The 20019-nt window shown below is 40.1% G+C and overlaps 1 protein-coding gene and 1 long non-coding RNA gene across 3 annotated transcripts in view; one reads left to right on the top strand and one right to left on the bottom strand.

Moving 5' to 3' along the window:
• LOC144327260 (uncharacterized) overlaps positions 1–10972 on the bottom strand; it is a 31682-nt gene extending 20710 nt beyond the window's left edge. For both annotated transcript variants that reach the window (XR_013392234.1, XR_013392233.1), the window contains exon 1: positions 8342–10972. This is a non-coding gene — a long non-coding RNA (uncharacterized LOC144327260). The remainder of the gene's footprint in view (positions 1–8341) is intronic.
• Positions 10973–11149: 177 nt separating this feature from the next.
• Positions 11150–18826, top strand: SMIM28 (small integral membrane protein 28). The gene is made up of 2 exons (XM_028723545.2): positions 11150–11490; positions 17641–18826. The coding sequence occupies exons 1-2, from the start codon at positions 11380–11382 to the stop codon at positions 18022–18024; spliced, it is 495 nt and encodes a 164-aa protein (XP_028579378.1). The 5' UTR covers positions 11150–11379; the 3' UTR covers positions 18025–18826.
• The last annotated feature ends 1193 nt before the right edge of the window (positions 18827–20019 follow it).

Below are 20019 nucleotides of genomic sequence, written 5' to 3'. Positions count from 1 at the left end.
AAACTTGGCCCTCTAGCTGTTTTTGGACCACAACTCCCATGATCCCTAGCTAACAGGACCAGTGGTCAGGGATGATGGGAATTGTAGTCCCAAAACAGCTGGAGTTTGGCCATGCCTGACCTAAAGCTTGTGCTGTATATCGCCATCATCTTTATCTATAGATTTCTCATCTGAGTGAGTTTGATTTTCTTTCTCTCCACCTAAGGACAGCTTGACTTATGCAACTGCGCTGTTCATTCTCTGTTCAGAAGAGCACTGCCCACTTTTCTTTACAGAAGGGAGGACCATACTGAATGAAGTTGTGCAAGAATATTATTCAGATAGCAGAAGGGTTGGCTGTTGACATTAAAGGGGTGCATCGCTTAACTTGTTTCCCCTTTCCCACCTATATACAGTAGTTCTCTTTTTAAAAAATAAAAGGCATGTCAAGGTTAAAGTGATTACTAATGTGGCCCTTATGAGGTACTATTCTGTAGAGGGGGCCTCTGAAAACTATTGGCGATGTCAAGGACTCCCATAACAGAAGCAAAAAAGTTTCATGTCTGAGAAATCATTTGCATGGCTGAATACCCAGAGTAGCCAACAAGACTACACAGCATTTGATTTTCTTCTGGCTCATTCCCCGAGTGATTACTAACCTTCCTGACATTTCATTTTACAGCTTCTTCATATATTTTTCAGAGGCCCAGTGTAATTACGATAATCTAGTCTCCTGCCTTATGTTACAAAATCAATACAGTTTTACCCACTTGTCCCCTCTCAAAGTCCATGGCACCTCATTGTGGCTGCTCTCAGGCCTCGCGGGTGTGTCAGCAACTGCAGTGGACTGTCGAGAGCCGTGGTCTGTGAAGTGGATCACTCCCACGAAATGGAAGGTATTTGTATCAGGTTTCCTTTCTAGTTACACAAAGAACATTTGCGCTTCCTGCATCTGTTGGCTTGAGGTCAGAAAGTTTGTCATGGAAATAGCACTGATTAAAAATTTAGTAGTTCCAATTCCTTTAAAAAAAAAAAAAGAATCTCAAGGTTTAGGTCTCCTTCAGCAGGATCAGTGAGCTCATTAAACAAGAAGAAAGGGGCTTGGAATAAAAAATAATAATTCTCTGCTGTAACTTTCATTAATTAACAAAGGAACAAAACTTCCCATTATCTAAAATTAATGAGACCACTTTGCCGAACCTTTTCAATCAATCCATATGTTTTGTTTTATTTATAACTTCCTTGTTATTGTCATGAAGTCAGTGCTAGAGTTGTCATATTAAGCACCTACCCCAGCATCTGCAGAACACCCCACTCCACAAAATTTGAACCCAAAAACCTTATCATTTCAGCAGCCAGATCAAAATAGAACAAACAACTTCTCAAGATGCGCTAGAGAAACCCCTGGTATTGAGTAACTTGCAAGTTCTACAGATTTTATAAATGGAAGGGAATTTTAACTATTTTATGACATACGTTTTCACTGAAATTACTACTAAACCACAGAAGCACCCATGCTTTGATATCAGCGAACCAGGCAGTATCCCAGCAATACGTATAAGGAAGTGAATTTGTTCAAGCACCACTTTGGGTTCTCACAGGTCTTACACCGACAGCAAAGGTTTTAGACTAAGAAATCTTAATAAAATCAAAATATAAAACAATACTTACAGGATAACAAGTCATGGAATGTGAGCATTGAAGATACACAGAAAAAGCACAATAGTGGCAGCTGCAATAAGGGATCTGAGGTGGGAGCCATGGATTTCAGCTATGTTGTTTTGCTCCTGCCTTCAGATTTGCCCTCTGATCCCGATCCTGATTGCTCTTTGGTCAAGCTTGTTCTTGAACCCTTTCTCTTGGTTGCCCTCATAGCTGATTGTCCTTTGGTCCTGGCTCTGGGCCAGACTTTTGCCCGTACCTCAACCTTAACAAAGATTGTGTCAAAACATGACACAAAAGGGAAAATGTGGCAGGAAGGGAAGAAGAAAACTTGAAAACAATTGTTGGATCACTCTAGATCTTGTGCATATCAGTTACACCAAAAATGATGGCACAAAGTTCCGCCTGCTCAAGCCACACCACTCAAACACCAATCTTGTTCCCTATATGTAAGAAGTACTATTTAAAAACATAAATAAAAGTAGTAGAAATACTTCTCTGACTGTTCAAACCAATCATCAGGAAAGGATACATAATGATATGCAGAATAAACAAACTATCTCCAGACTTGCTCATGTCAGAATGTAGTCTTTGACAAATGAGAATATCTGAGCAGTAAACTTTTCCCTAATACACTAAGGCTGAAGGAACATTCTGCTATACGGAGAAGCAGAGTATCTGGACTTAATTCATATTGCTTTCACACCATCTGCTTCTAGCTGTCATTTCCAGTTACCTACTTAGAGGGGTGCATGTTGAATAGCCTGGCAAGGATGCTCAGTTCTTGCAAGTTTCCACCAGCAATGAAGAGAGCAGAACCACTTCAAAAGCAAGATGTTCTTGCTATCTAGTGTTTGGGAGTCCAAATGCAAATGCAACAATCGTTTTGAAAAATAACAGAAAGTAAGAAAGCATACTCCATGTAGCTGAACACAACATCTGACTAGCACATGCTCCTCAGTACATCATGGTACAGAGTATTTTATGTTTCCCAGCCACAAGGTAAGAAGCAAACACAATGCAACTTGTTCCATAATAACCCCCAGGTTCCCTGACCAAAGCAACTGAACAGAGCATTGTGTTAGAATGAGCTGAGTTTCAATAGCTTTCATTTCTACAGTAGAAACACCACAGGCAGAATCTAGTAGAATAACAGGTTTGCTAAACTGCAACCAAATAACTAAAAATGCTCTATTTTAAACAGTAGCTAATACTAAGCAGAATTAATTCCATTCTTAGAAAAGCGCAACTGGAATGTACTCTTGTCACCTCATGAATCATTTCACAAACACCATATATTGGAAAGCAGAAAATCTGTTGATAAGTTTCTCTCTGCACAATTATTTTGGAACTACCCAGAAACAAGCTGTATATACAGAAACTACTGCTCATGAATATTTGTTCAAAAAGTATCAGTTGTTGCTATTATTTTTTCTCTTTATCACCAACATTGTCAGCATTTTGTCTATGCTCAGGTTCAGTAATTGTCCAATTTTATTTAAACAAGTGCCCCTTGGAGGAGAAAAATAAGCCTGAGCTGCCTCAGCTAAGGTTGCAGTCCTATACATACTTACTTGGAAATGAACCCCATTGAACTCAGAGGCTAGAAGACTAAGAATTCATAACACATGAATATGCAAGTTTGGCCAACAGATTTCAACCCAAGAAGAGTGCCCCAACAGCTCTACTGACAAAGTATTGGGCTGACAACCGCCCCCTGAAGTGGTAATACACATTCCTGTGCTCTTGGACCAATTTTTTCCACCTCTGATTTTGCTAAATTAAATCAGCAGCTAGAATCCCCAAGAGTCTTCCAGCGAAGGCTCTCTTTAATAATGCACATTTCAATTCAAAAACTTTCACTTGGATGCAGAGACCATTTGCTTACTGTTTCTCGCTGGTCTTAGAAAGGAAAATGATGTTCCAGTAGTTTGAGCATTGGCTGGCAGCCAGAATCCTTGAATCTCAAGGCAAGTTTTGGCACAGCAGCCTTGGGCATCATGCTCACAAGGCTCTTCTGCCCTCATCCTGCCTCTCAGGCAGGGGTCTCCCCAACAGCAACACCTTTGGTCAGAAACTTTGTTGAAACGCAAATAATGAACCACAATGAAGCCATACAATACAAAAAAACAAACAAACACAACCCTGTAATTTTCTAAGAATGTTATCTCCTGTTATTGTATTCTCTCTTCAAAAAATTAATAAAAGTTGTTTACATATAAATTAACAAAATAAAAAACAGCAGAATATACAATTACCAAAACAAACAAAAACAAAAGAAATGACGGGGAATACCATATAGCTATAAACAAACACAGGTCTTTACTGTGGACACCCTTTCCATACAGTGGCACAATAAGGGTGGGACCTTGGTTTGTCCTTGTCTTACCACTTGTGGTTTGGGAAAAACAAACCAGGAGCTTGGTTTAGGATAACATGACAATTGAGATGGTGACTTGATTTGTCCTTGGCATGACAGGAGCAGGAGCACAGGAACAGCACCACAGGAACTCATTCACATTAAGCCATAGTTTGTTTTAAATTCTGGCAGCTGACTGCTTTATATCCATTTCCTAATGAAGCAACTGAACATGTCTTCTCCTAAGAAACATGGCCTGCAGATAAGCAACAAGCCAGGAGCAGCTACTTCACGAGTTCTGAAAAATGCAAGTTGCGTTCTGCTTTGAAACAATTCAAGTTTGATGTACTTCAGCAGCAGAGCACCAGCTCAGAGAATTACACTTTGGATTTTTAAAGTGTATTACTGTTATCGCCTGCCCTTCACCAGCTGGTCCTAGGGTGTGTTGCAAGAATCTAAAATTCAGAATTAAAAAGTTAAAGCAGATCAGTGTCCACAGGAACAGGGTGGGAACTGAAAACAAACACCCTAGGTGTCAAAGAACAAGGTAAAGAGGTGAAAACTAGCAGTCTGATATTTTCCCACACAATGACGGGAAATACTATAACAAAAAATAAATAAATAAAATCTGCCTATTTGGTGAGTTTGGACCAGTGGTACACTCTAGGACAGTGGTGGCCAAACTTGGCTCTCCAGCTGTTTTGGGACTACAACTCCCATTATCCCTAGCTAACGGGACCAGTGGTCAGGGATGATGGAAGTTGTAGTCCCAAAACAGCTGGAGGGCAAAGTTTGGCCACCACTGCTCTAGGAGGACTTTGCAGTAGATGTTCAAGGCCCTCCTCAGTAAAATGAGCAATGGGGAAAGTATGAACAGGACTGGCTTGATGATACGTTTTGAAATAAGTGAAGTAACACAAGTTACCATGTAAAGGGAGTGTCCTCCCCCCAGACCATTTGGGGTGAGTGATGTAATGTATGTTGTCAACTAGAGAGCCCCTTTGCCATGGGCATAGCCAGGATTTTTGTTGGGGGGCAGGCCTTTTGTTGTGGTGGGGCAGAACCTCAGTTAGCTATGTATTTTTATTGATTTTTATTAATTTGGGGAGCAGCTGCCCCCACCCCCTTGGCTACGCCCATGCTTCCTGCCTGCCTTGCACACATACACACACACACACCTCTGGTGATCCCTCTTTAAGAGGCTTGTTATGTTTTGGAGGGAAACTCTTTGGGTGGTTTATGCAGGAATGTGAACCCTCTGCCAGAAGCAGACTGCAGGTGGGAGTTGCATGTGTGGGAGCCAGCACAGAACAGGGCCATGATAAAATCAACGCTAAAACTGCCCTCCAATTATAAAATAAACGAAACATTATATTGAAGAAATCTAATCTCTGTCTTTATTTGTGCGCCTGAGAGGACATCACAAAGGCCACTTGAAGTGAAGCCATAAATATGCTTTCTTTTTCAGAGAAAGGACTTTTCAGAGAAAGGATAAACACATTTTAATTTTAGATGCCTTTGAGGGGAAGGTATGTGCCTTTTAACTGGCAAAAGGGACATTTGCTGCTATATTAGCTACATGACTTTTGTTATCTATTTAAAGCTTTTTGTTCATTATGGTTTATTGATGGGTTTTATTTGTGCTTTTGGCTGTTGTTATGTGATATAGCGTAAACCAGCCCAAGAATTCTAATAAAGACAATCTGGTGGTATTTAAAACATAGTCTCAAAATAAATACGTAAAAGCTCATGTTTTTCAGATGGATGTTATATTGAGAAAGCGCCTTGCAGGATTCTGTCAGGGGGTCGTGCAAACAGTCTTTGGCAGGGCAGAGAATTCTCGCTACAAGCAAAGCAGAAATCATAGTTTGGCTAAAGGGTATTCATGCTGAGGTCATGCAATGGTCAGGTTGCATCCTGTTTTGCGAACTATTGCCGCTAATGATGTTTAAAAGCACATTAAGTAAATCCATGTATAATAACAAACCCAGAGGGAGACTGGGCTGCATAACACATAAAGTATAGAAAAACAAATGGAAGCAGACTTAAAGGGATTGGACAAATAGCAGGAATTAACCAAATGAGATTCAACCTGGAAAAATTCAAGCTAATACATTTAGGAGGAAATAGCACATCTAGGCAACTGGACACTAATGCTTTGAGGGCAGCATTTTCTCCACTGATAAAAGGATCTCGTTAAGCTACAGACTTGTTCCAACTCATAATGGACATTTAAAAAAGAAAAGAAATTACCACTTCTGTCTAGAATTTGCCTACAAGGCTTAGTGGGGAAGACTGGATGTGTGTCTGAATTTTATCCTATAAAGCCTTGACCCACTTCACATGGCTTTGTTGACTTACGAGGTTTTTTTTTGGGGGGGGGGGTGAAACACACACACCAATTGGCCCTGGTGCTCATAGTACTTGATAGTGTGGAGCAGGAGCATTACCATGTTCTTCAGGTTCCTGGGGAGGCCGGTGAGTTTAAGGACCAGGAAAGATATAAAGGGTTTTTCTCTCTCCTCCTTCTGCCCCTACTCCAGTCATATATAGCATTAGAGGTCTTACAGGTGCAAACCTTAATATTTTACAGTGCATCTGGAACTTCTCTCAGTTATAGACAAGATTGGAAGAGACATTTAAAAAGGTAAAAGACACCTGACAGTTAAGTCCAGTCGCAGAAGACTCTGGGGTTGCGGCGCTCATCTCGCTTTACAGGCCGAGGGAGCCGGCGTTTGTCCGCAGACAGTTTTTCCAGGTCATGTGGCCAGCATGATTAAGCCGCTTATGGTGCAATGGAACACCGAAACCACAGCAGCGCACGGAAACGCCGTTTACCTTCCTGCCAGAGCGGTACCTATTTATCTACTAGCTTTTTTGGCGTGCTTTCAAACTGCAAACTGTCATGGGGATTTGAACCACCGACCTTCTGATCAGCAAGCCCAAGAGGCCCAGTGGTTTAGACCACAGTGTCCCTGGAAGAGTCATACAAACCTATTAATTCTTTCCACAGGTAAAGGGGGCACCACAAGTACAAGAGACTGCTGCTGCTGCTAGCCTTTCCCCTATTGAGCTTGGGATGCTTACCTGGATAGGCTTTCCGAGAATGAGGAACTCGAGTCACACAGGGTTCCCTATCCCATGGAAGCCTACGCATGCAGTTTTGCCACAGGGCAGGAGCAAGACAGCCCCACAAACAGCAAGGCTGACCTACACATTTTAATGCAAGTGGGGGGAAATACATTACTATCTAAAGAGAGGGTTCCTGTGAGACCATTAAGCCTAAAACCTATATGGCTCTCTTTTGCAGACATCCAGACATGGACAGCTTGATGCCAGAGGCAAGACAAATAGTGCAGCCCTCACACCTTGTGAGTTACAACACTTCCCTTCTGTTTAGTAGTAGCCTCAGTTTAGGGTGTATGTACACATTTAAAGTCCATTCCAGGCAGCACAACGCAAGCAGGGAACACTTCCCCTTCCTTTATTTAATAATCTTGAGGTTTACTTAAGGCAAAAATGTGTGCCATATATTGTTTGCAGAGTTCATAGAAGGCAAATATATAGAATTATATAGTATTGTTTCTTCTGCCCAAGCATCTTGTATTCTCAGGCAAGCTTTCCTTTCAAATTCTTCCAATTTCAGCTCTCGAGACTCCATAAAATGCAATTATGGAATTATATCTGCTGATAATATGCTTGTGTCCAGTGCAGTTGGATCTACCTAATGCAAAAGAAATTACTTTTAAAAGATAATTGCTAGGCACAGTAAAATGGTTGTACTTAACCCTAGTTTGTACAGAAGCTACATGAGAGAAGCAGAAATGCAATATTATATTATATTATATTATATTATATTATATTATATTATATTATATTATATTATATTATATTATATTATATTATATTATATTATATATTATATTATATATTATATTATATTATATTATATTATATTATATTATATTATATTATATTATATTATATTATATTATATTATATTATATTATATTATATTATAATTAGAATTGTCTTCCACTGCTGCGCAACCTATCCATTTTCTTATAAACTGGTTTATCCAAGTACTCTCATGGGGGCATGGAAAATTCAGAATGAGTTATATTTGTCACCAATCCTTATCCCATAGGACAGGCATGCAAGTCTAACTGAGCAAGTGTTTTTGTTTTGATTATTACTATTATTATTCAGTTAATAAGAGGATGCTACCTTCTGTTTCTTGCAAAGCGTTGCCTACCTTGCCTTTACATCCATCAGAAGTGCTATCAATTTTTAAAATGTCCTTTATTTTCTTTTTTACCTATTCAAATATTTATAACCCACCTTACATCAAGTGATCTCCTGGCAGAATACAACAGTGAAGCACAAAATAAAACAATGTTGGGGTCCTTCTCTGGATCCAAGGCTTGCACCTTGTTCTCCTCTCCCACATAGCTGTCCTAGGAGTGAGTGCTCCTTCTGCTGCAATAATGGGGAAGGGCAGACAAGATATGGCGCCATGGCAGAAACCCAGCTGGCTAGCAGCAAGCACAGCAAATAGAGAAGCCTCAACGATGGGAAAGAAAACAAATAAATAAGGCAATACCTTGGCTTCTTACTATAATACTACTCAGCAGCAAATTAATTATTCATTATGACATATTTACTTATGGCTTTTATATTAAACTGCAAATTACACATTGAAGGTCATTGGGATAAAGCAGAGGGCCCGCCTCTGTGGCCGAAGGGTGGAGAAAAACGAGCCCCAGGCAAAAAGTCATGGAGCTGCCCAAATAAATATTGCTGCTTCTCGAGATTGAGAAAGCACAGTGGCCACATAGAGAGCCCACCATGTGCGACAATGAGGTGAAAAAGTAAAACCCTAATAGCTTTTCCAGCATGAAGATTAGAATGACCATGCTTCTTCATCTGCATAAATATACCTGGGGGAGAAGGTTGGCTGCTACTGGAAACCTAGGTGTGTAGAGGGGAGGCAAAATAGTGTTACAGACATCGTGTCTCAGAGAGGGTGCAGAATATGGGTCAGCCTAGACAAAGCTCCTATGCTCTTTAATACAGTACTAAAATGGTACAAGTGTATTTAATTTGGACATGAAAACAATCAAGCAGGGTCTTAGAAGCCTCTCAGTCGGCAGCTTGCAGTATGCCAAATGTAGTTTGAGAATTAATCTAGGGAAATTCAAGGAAGGACAGTAAAGCAAACCATAAACAATAAAGCAACAATTTTATTTGGACAAGACAGGCTATGTGCTAGGAAGGGTGTGTGTGTGTGTGTGTGTGTGTGTGTGTGTGTGTGTGTGTGTGTGTTCTTTGCATTGCTTTCTGCAGTTATCTCCTGTACAAAAAAATGTACTACAAATCTCCACAAATAGCTTTTACTCCCAATGTTTACTTTGTTCAAGAGCTTTGTGGTTCAGATCTTCACACAGGCTGAAACAGGACATTACATTGCTTGACTTTTAAACAAAGGTTGCTTCATAGCTTTATAAAATTATCTTGTTAAAAGATACTTTTCCTTAACAATATTGTGGATCAACTGAGATTCTTCCATGATGGCTGAAAATAGTTTGACTGTTTGACTTAACAGGCACAGAGGGGTAAGTGGGGAAACATTTGAAGTGCTACCCTCACCTTCACCTGCAGTCTGAAGGTGGTACAGTCCACAAGATTCTACCCCCTCTCTCACCTTCATGCATATAACCAGACTGCATACCAACATTTTGACATAGCTGAGAGTCACAACATACATGTTGTTCTCACTACCAACATCCAGCTACTTCTGCAATCCTCCTCTTTGTGGACATCAGACTGGTCCTGCCATGAGGCAGAGTGAGAAAGCAGGTGCTGGTAAGTAGGGAGCACGTCACCAGTGGCAGCCTCTGGGACATGTCTCCCGAATCCCTTGACCAGCCTCTTCAGGTGGAGGACAAAACTATGTGGGCCACACAGCTTGCCCTGCACCCCTTAAGCCAGGCATCCCCAAACTTGCCCCTCCAGCTGTTTTGGGGACTACAACTTCCATCATCCCTAGCTAACACGACCAGTGGTCAGGGATGATGGGAACTGTAGTCCCAAAACAGCTGGAGGGCCGAGTTTGGGGATGCCTGCCTTAAGCAGCTCTTTTCAAAAGCTAAGTAGTAGTCCCCTGTTTAATCATTCAAACCAGGAGTGCTTACATACTTTAAAAAAAATAAAATGTTATCATCCCAGGTGAGCGTTGTCAAGATTGCAAGATTGCTTTAGGGCGTCAAACAGAACCAACTTTAGTCCTCTTCAGACATGCTCACATAACTAGGAACAGAACACCCGCAAAACAAGGAATAAAATATAGCAGTTCTAATGCCTTTCACTGATATTTCTATACAAAGAAAGCACTCTAAGAAGGAAGGTTATTCCTACTACCTTTAAAGTAATTACTAGCATCATAGTAACGGGATGACAACATGAACCATAAGCCGATAACACTTTTAAAGAAAAGGGGGGGAAACCCCACTGCTGATCTCTACATACTTCTGTGAACAGAGCTGTTCTTGTTTTGTTTTTTAAATAATTACACTAACCGATTTAGGCCTAATGATGTTTATCCTAAAAAGCAAGGGCAGAATTAAGCACAGCTGATGTGTTGTTAACCATTATTGAAAGTAATCATATATTCTCTGTGGCCAAAGCCTTTTCTGGCAGCAGCCTCTCTGCGGATTTATCATTAACATCTACATCTAATACTCCTAAATAATTCAGAACACCATTCAGCCTTATGCCCTTGCCTGCCTACCCAGAAACCTCTTTCGCTATTTACATTACATCCAAGTGAAAATACAAAATGTGACTGTTTGTTTGTTTTTACTTCTACTACTATTACTTTGTAGAGGTGCAAGCACTTCTCTCCCTTTTAAACATGGATTACTCCCTGCCCCCACCCCAAAAGGTATTTATTAAATCTCTAAATTTAGAAAATTACCCAGAGTTAGAAGCATGTGGTCTCAGATTCTTATGCAAATTCCCCTTTAATAATCCTAATGCAAGCAACCCTCCAATCAGAAGAATGCTGTCCCATCCCTGATACCTGATGCCAGCTTTCTGGTAATGTAGGCCACTGAAGCAAATCCAGAGAGATTGAGTTGGAAGACGGAGGAGCATCTGAGATTCATTTGGTTACTGTGCTACCTCGCTATCTCTCTCTCTCTCTCGCTCCCTCTCTCTCTCTCTCTCGTTCTTGCTTCCACCCAGGAAGACTTTCAAAATGGGTTTTAGCTGAGACATTTCCAGCTGTGTCAAGAGTAAGGAGAAGGGGCACCGTTTAAGAGAGACCAAAAAGCAAGGACCTAAACTGAAGCGGAACAACGAGGAACATTCATGAAAGCATGAGGTGGCTCCTAGACAGCAGCTGGAAGAAATTTGGACACGCTGACAGAGGAAACTATGACTGGTTAACTAGTGAGCCAGGTGTCCCATTGCTGGAAACACAGCTACAGGTCTGTACACAGCTCTTTCTGCTCCATTCAAGAATTTACAATTTCTTCTCTTACGAGAGATGACTAAAAGACAGTTTTGATAGAATTTGGACTGTGTAATATCAGATAAGCTGACTTTCAAGGGTGGGGAGATGCACTCTTTGTTTTATTTTCTGTTCTAGGCCCTCGTTTTTCTGTTCAACAACTTGAGAGAAAAGGGCATTATGTAGACAGAGATACTAAAAGTTTAGTCCAAAACTGATACTGGGTTACAAAATGAGATAATTGTTCTTTCATCTGTCGTTTTCTTTCAAAATGCATGCCTCCTTGTCTCTCCTCCCACCCCAAATCTCTCTCTATCTCCCTTGATCGGGTCTCTGCAAACCCTTCCACAGATGTTAGACTGAAGTGCTGAACTCTTATTCTCTAAGCTGCGCAAATTACTTCACAGAGTGTAGGGAACTGGCAAGGGGAGGGAGCGGGAGACGCCTGTCAGAAATGAAAACACTGCCCTGAATGTAAAGAGGGAGAGTTCATAGATAATGAAAGAGACTTAAAAGGTCACGTTTAGCCCTGGAGTAAATTAATATCCAAGGATAAACATTTAATACAGAAGAAATAACTTTGTCCACACTCCCTATAGAAGGTACTAACCATGCTGAATAAAAATAAATAAATCTGTCTTAGACCAGCATGTCTGCAATTAAGTCAATTAGCAGTGCAATCCTATGCATGCCTACTCAGAAGTAAGTCCCACTGAGTAGATCCATTTGTGACAGGACCAAAACAATAGATTGTATATGACAATAAACTGATTTCTGCTGCTATCGCCTCAACCAAAACACCCCTCAGTTAAATGCAAATATTCAATATGTGGGATTTTCTAGGCTCACTCACATATCCATTTGTTTTTCATTCACCAACACTTGATTCCATTCACTTGGTGGAACTTTTGAAATATATTGGGTCTGAGTTGCCACTAAATGATACAGAACCTCCGCCTGTGGTGATAAATATGTGACAATTCATGAGCATATTCACATCATTTACCTGATGTGAAAGTCAATGGGATTTATGAATGTGCATTTGTGGACTGGACCTCTGTTAAAAGTCACTTCACATTAAATCTTGCAATTTTCATACACAAATCATTCCTGCTTTTGAATGAAACAATTTCCGCTTTACGCACAATTCTGCTTTTAATTATTAATTCCAAGTGGAACTAGCCCCCTACCCACAGTGGTCACACAAGCAGGTTTTTTCCAGAGGTAAAACTAGTTAACAAAGAAATAAAATTGTTTTTCTTACCTCCATAACAGGACTAATACATTCATGAATGTGTAGAACAACTTGCAAAAGCAGAGAGTCCCATGCAGACTTGGGGATAAGCACACTATATAATATGGTATCTGAATTCTTACCCTCTCCCCTCACTGAAAGTGCACCCTACCCATTCATTAGCTTAGGCATTCCAGTTAGAGAAAAGTTTGAATTGCATGTGTTTTTAGTTTGTCGCTTCTGAGTATTACATAATACGTAGAATTATAATTCTGTGCCCAGCTAATAGCTCCTAGTCTATATATATTTCCGTATATAGGGGTGGTAGAGTAATTTAGTTGCAAATTTGCACTTCCCAAAACAATACATGTACCAAAATAAGTTGTCCTTTGAAATTTGCACTTCTCAGAATTTTGCAATACAGTTCTCCAGTCAAAAATGTGTATGAAACACTGTACCTTAAGGAAACATGTGCATAAAAACACGTGTTCATTAAAATAACACACAGCATGTGTTATGTTAGGGAAAATTCATTGCAAAAATGTGCTTATTAGGAAAACAAATTGCACACAAATGCTGATGAATTTTCTTGAGGGTTTTCTTTTTTAAAAATGCAATGCAGAAAAGTGGTAAACTGAACTTGAGGCTGGAAAAAGGAAAAACTGAGAGAAACAAGAATTGGTAGCTAGCCTGTTGCTAACTGTAATTAAGCCCAAGTATGCATTACTGAAATAATAAAATATTATTCCCTTGCCTACCCCTGCCTCCATTTTCCTCCTCTTCCTCTGCTGTTTCCCTGTGCCTGTTTTATATTATAAACTTCTGCCACATATGTTCTTTGTAAAGTACCATGTACAGAGATGGCACTATATCAATAGATAATATTAGGAAATTGGGCAAATCAGCTTCTTCTACCAAAATGACATGTCTCTTATCGTTGATATATTTTCCCCAAATTGTTTTGTCAACCAAAAAGCATAACCAAAGTATCATAGCTGTCAACTTTCCCCCCTTTTTAAGGGAAATTCCCTTATTCCGAATAGGATTCCTCGCAAGAAAAGGTGAAAGTTAACAGCTATGCAAAGTATTAGGAGGGATGCCTGACGTAAAACAAAGAAAGCACAAAATGATAAGATTTGTTTCATGAAAGAGAACCTAGGTTAAAAACCCAGGCAATTTTATCTTTTTTAAGAAGTGAAAGATATTTGAGAAAGGTATTGCTTCTCTTAGTGTACATGCACATTTCTTTTTCCACAGCGTCACATATGATTTTGTAGAGTTGTGAAAAATACAAAAGCCTGCAAATGTTCACTAAAATCTATTTACCAGAGTTCTTAAGTGGAATGAGTGTACTTATCGCACTCCACACAGTGATTTCCCCCTCCACACTTTGTCTGAAAAATATATGATCTGTCTCCAGCCTCCATTATATCAGCCTCCCAAAAGCAACATTTTCAGTCATCAGCACGCTGACTATGATAAAGTTTTCTGCATCTATAAAGCATACAATATTCAAACACATCTGACGACTCATATTGAAAATCTATGCAACAAATGCTTTCACGGCTCCCGCATTTGGAAATATTGATTCTGCTTTCCCTAGTGAGGTATAAAAAACAGAGGGTAGAAGACGCACTTAAGAGTCATTTGGAATGCATCCTGTTTGTGATTCAGCCATTAGGCTGCAATTTGTACTAAAATGGAATGGAAGAGAATAGTCACAGCTTTCCTTTATCTCATCCACCTCTCCCCACTACCACCAACCATATTATAAAGCCTTTATTTTAAGGAAAACTGTAATTGATCTCACAATTCATTGTGCCAGTTATTTACTACTTCTTTTTTTTTTTTTTTTTTTTTTTTTTTGCAATTTCCTGGTATTACAGTAACCAAAACTACTATGTGCTATAAATGTTGAACATGGATCAGGTGGGGATGCCCATCTCATACTTTTAATTGAAGCCTTTTAAAACTCCCACTTCCTTCACCATGACCCAATGGCCAAAGGTTTCTTCATCACAGCTTTGCTATCTCTGCTCCACTCTTGGTGCATAATAAACTTTTGGCGGGCACCAAACCTTAAATCAATATTAATTTCATTATTCTGCTATTTCTATAAATTTCCCAAAAGTGATAACTAAAATGAGTGTGATTTTACTTCATTGTATCTGTGTTTTTAACTGAGTCTATAGCAAATGAGTCTATAGCACTTTACTCAAAAACAACCATGAGTGCTAGTTTTTCCCTCTCTATACAGTGGTACCTCGGGTTAAGTACTTAATTCATTCCGGAGGTCCGTTCTTAACCTGAAACTGTTCTTAACCTGAAGCACCACTTTAGCTAATGGAGCCTCCTGCTGCTGCCGTGCCGCCAGAGCACAATTTCTGCTCTCATCCTGAAGCAAAGTTCTTAACCTGAAGCACTATTTCTGGGTTAGTGGAGTCTGTAACCTGAAGCGTATGTAACCTGAGGTACCACTGTATTGAGTTCCTAGTGCAATGTGGGAATGTTCACGCTCAGTGCTATTTTTCTAGAAAAAGAGGTGCTAGAACTGTTCTTGAACACCTCCCTTGTTCTCTCACAATGGCAATGGCACCCACCTGAGAGGTGCCAGAATTGAGTTCCGGCTGAAAAAAGCCCTGTTCACACTGACTTGATTTCATGATGCCTAAGTGCAAAAGGCACTCTGATAGCAAGGAGAAGACTTTCCTTCTTAGTGCACATTGTGCATATTTGATACAATATTGCAACAGAACTCCAAAAGAAATTACACACAATAAAGATACCTATGTGCTGCCTTGACCTAGGAATGAATGTCCTGAATATATGCTTTGAAAAGGAATGAGCCCTCGTGTGTTTACCATGTGCGCACACAACAGGAAGCTGTGACTGGCTTCGTATCACATGCACTGCAGACACAGCTGCATTCATCATAGGTAATATTGTGTATATTTTCTCATATGGAATTGACAATCAGGCACTGGGCATACCAAATGCAATCATTTGGTTTTTGAAGGCATGACATTTGTTCAAATGCAATGTGCACTTAGACACAACCAATGTATTCTAGAGTGCTAGCACAGACTTGTGTCTATATATGGGAGGGAAAGCAATGCAAAAGCAGCTGAACTTACAGGTATTTACATGTCATGAGGCTTAGGGGTTGTGGTCTAAGATTATTGTGCAGCAAGAAATGCGAGGAGAAAAATCAATAGCATCCTTCAGCCTGCCTATATATCTTCCCTGGTCTTTCCTTAATCCACCCTCATTCTGTTTATTCCATACAAGATCATCAACAGTTATCCCTCCTGTTTTTTTAAGCCACATTGCTATCCTTCAAAATTATTTCCAAATGCCTCTTCCTCTGTGACCCGACTTTCCTCTAAGTTTATGTCACTAACTGTCAGTCTCTCTATGCCTTATTTCATTGGTCACTAAGTTTTCTCAGCAACCACTGCATCACCTCTATGTTCTGCATTCTGATAGTACTAAATACCAGGAGGTATTGCCTACAGGAGGATTGCCTATTGCTGAGCATTAATGGAAAACCAAAGCAGTTTGGGACCATTTGCCCCAACAAGCATCCTCAATGTGACTCCTCTCTGCCAGAAAGGTTGTTTAGGCGAGTGTGAGCTGGCATTCTGAGGATAGACAGAATTATATTCTATTCTGTGGACAGGTACTCTGGAAGACCCTCCCAACAGGTGGTGTGCACTCACAGAACACTGGCTTCCTTCTCAGACATCAACACACATGTCCTGTATCAGGACTGACTGAGAGGAATGGACAATGACTTGTAATGGTCAGATCACTTCCTGTTGAGATTTAGGCTTTCAGCACCCTTTCCCCCCCAGCAGAGGTGCAGAGCCATAGCTAGGTGATCTTGCACCCCTGGCAGAACCGTCCAGATTGCACCCCCTAGCCACGGACAAACTAGCTCTTCTTTCCACCTCTCCTCCAGCCCCAACCTCCTTCCACCCATTCAATTCACCCTCTATTTAAAACCATTTCTTATGAGGCAATAATCAATATTTATGGACATATTTTAAGCCAATTTTGCACCCCCCATCGCCTGCACCCCTGGCAGCGGCCCACCTCACCACCCCCTAACTACGGCCATGCAGAGGTGGGAGACCTATTAGGATGGTTTGCCCTTGGAGGCTGGTGGATCCAAAGGGTTTCTGGATGGCTCTGGGAATGCCAAAAGTGGCCATTTATGTTTGGCCATTTATGTTTAGCACACCTCCAGAAGATAGCAGTGTCAGACATTTTCTGGGTTTGTGGGCAGAAAGATCTTCACAGAAGCAGGTTTTTTTTTTAAAAAAAATATTCAATAGAGAAATATAGCATGTGCTCAACAGCACTCTCATTTCTCATTGAAAACAATACCTGGGGCTGCAATTCTATACACATATTTGTAACTAAGCCCCATTGAACTCAGTGGGACTATGTCTGATTAAATATGCATAGAATTGCCTTGCAGAGATGTTTAACTTGGAATTCAACTATATAGCTGCAAACAAAACATTTAAGTGTGCTGTAAAGTGCATTATACAAATATGACATTAGATGGTGATGGTGAGCTATGGCAAATTCAATATATTTTTCAAAACGGTTTTTTTAAAAAAAACATTTTCACAGCATTTTTTATATGTGTCTAGATTCCACTTTGGTATGGATTGTGCCTTGCTATTTTTCTTGACCTGCTTTATTTCATTGGTTGTGGTGAAAAATTAAAACCCCCTTTTTAGTAGAATAACCAGTAGCTATTTCTTCATGTCCTCTAGTGCAACCTGGTTTTGTTTCTGTGCTGTAACCTGAGCTGGTGATAAAGTGAGGTGTTGGCATTCCCAAATGCCTGATACATTTTTCATCTCTTGGTTGCTGTTTCAGAGTCAGCACAAAACAAGCTCAACCAAAGAAGACATTGAACCGTTCTTATGCATCATCCTGCCGGCTACCATGATGCTCTTTCTGGCATTCCTGTTGCTCTTCCTTTACAGACGCTGCCGACGTCGCAGCCCTCAGGCTCAGATCTTCAGTATTGACCTCCCAGAGTCCCTTCCAGAGCATGAGGTGACTGACTTTCTCTCAGTGCTGCCCTGGAGCAGTGAACAGAGCTTTCATTACTCCACTCTCCTCCCTGAAACTGCCTTTCTCACTGTATGCTTGCCTCCGTCATACGAGGAGGCTACCATGAAAACCTCAATGGAAGAGGACCACATCCAGCTCTTTCAAGATCCAGTGCCTCCTTACGAAGAGACAAAACAGCAGTAAAAGCTACGGAAATAACTATGGCTGCAGTTCTCGTGGTTTAAAAAAAAGGGGGGGGGACTCCAAACAAGGGAATAGCTACAATCATAAAGGAACTTTGACCGGTTAATATGCTTAATTATGCCATTTTTAAACGGCACAGAAAGCAAAACAAAAAAAACTCTACAAGATTGTTGTGTAGGAGAAAACTATGAACTTAATGCTGTACCTCAGATTTTTCTGCACTATTTGACATAAGCAAAGGTGTTTTGGAAGGCTAAGTCTGAGCAATGTGGACTGTAGCAGCTGTGGTAAAAAACAATTATGCTGGGGATTTTTTTTACACAGAGAGACACACACACACCAATAACTGAAAGGGCTTTAACGTTTTTTTAAAAAATTGCACTAACTTGTTGAAGATTTTAACGAATAGTCAAAAGTCAAAATAGAGACTGCAATGACAATTAACATGAATCTGAAATGTGAGGGCTGAAGATGCCTATTTACCAGTTAATACCATCACTATGTTTGGCAGTGGGCTACTATTACGCTACAGGCCTTCCATTGTTCTTCTGACAGCTGTGAAGTCTGAATACAAGTAAAAACGACCCAGAAAGGTCCAGGCCTTCTATGGAAGACAGACTTGTGGCAAGTAATGGCACAACAATGCAGCAATGCGATAGGGTCTACAGAGTGTACAGAACGGTTTCACGTTGTTTTATACTTTTAATTAAAGAATACACAAGTCATGTAACCATTCAGCTCCGAGTGTGTGGTGGACTAAATCTAGCTAAATAAAAAAAATAAAGGTGTTTTTTTTTAATCACCTTTTAGTTTGCTTCTGCTCCCCACCCCATTTCAAACAATGAGTCCTGCACTGGGAGAAAGGTGGGACATAATATATCTCTGTCTGCATGGGGATAGATGGTAACCACAGAAACATAAACTATATAATTCATCCGATGGTGGTACCATGCCAGATAGCTCCCTTTTTGGCTGAAGAGTAGGATAAAACTAATTAGAAATAAAGAACAAACCTCTGTCAAGGATATATCTGAATGTGCAGTCCAGGGTTTGTGTGCAGTTAATTAGGGAGTTGGATATGAGGATAGTTCAGCTTTCATTGCCATCAATAGTGAATAGCATATTATTCTCTTTTTCCCTTTATAAGAATTTGCAGAATAAAGTCAGTACGTTTTAGCAACCATGCCACTCCCGGTGTTATATTCCCCATCTCTTGGTCACATTACACCCTTATGTATTTGATTTCTTGCCATTTAAATTTTTACCCTTTGTGCCAATCTTCAATGAATCAATCAATAATTTTATTCCTATGCCACCTTTCCACAGTACAAAGCATGCTCAAGGCTGCTTACAACGTGAAAAAATACACAATTACAACACAGCAAAAGTATTCATAAACAAAACATCAGAAAATGCACAACCAATTGGAACAACTTCCATGCAAATCACAATAAGAGCTAAAATAAAGATACAATATATATATATCACTAACAGCAACAACCCCCCACTAATCCCTTAAACAATACCCCAGCTCAAGATTCTTGATGTTTGGGACAAATTAATGTGTGTGAGAGAGTGAGAGAGAAGGCAGTCTACACAGCCATATTCATAAATGTGAATATGCAGTAACTAACAAGATAGCTGAATTCATGGATTTCATAGGTCAGTTTGCACAACTAGCAGTGGTATCTAAAGTTAGTTATAGTCAGTTGGATATCATCCCGGAGCTTTAATGCAGTATTGATTAATGGAAAGTTTTTATTTGATAACAACCTCACATGGCCATGTGCATTGAACCAGGGACAAATAATTTCCTGGTGAATTAATTTTTACCTCAGATGACCTATGTGGGTGCTGATGAGCTATGTGGATGCTACATTCACACCAGTTTCAAGTAAACTTGAATCCAGATAGAGAAATCATTTCATAATGAGCCAGTAAATAATGAGTTATTCGGCTTCACTTCATCAATATCAAATCAGCACCATTAAGATT

This window comes from Podarcis muralis, chromosome 3 (genome assembly GCF_964188315.1).
Source record: "Podarcis muralis chromosome 3, rPodMur119.hap1.1, whole genome shotgun sequence".
NCBI classification, from domain to species: Eukaryota; Metazoa; Chordata; class Lepidosauria; order Squamata; family Lacertidae; genus Podarcis; species Podarcis muralis.
This window is presented reverse-complemented; position numbering and strand designations above follow the sequence as displayed.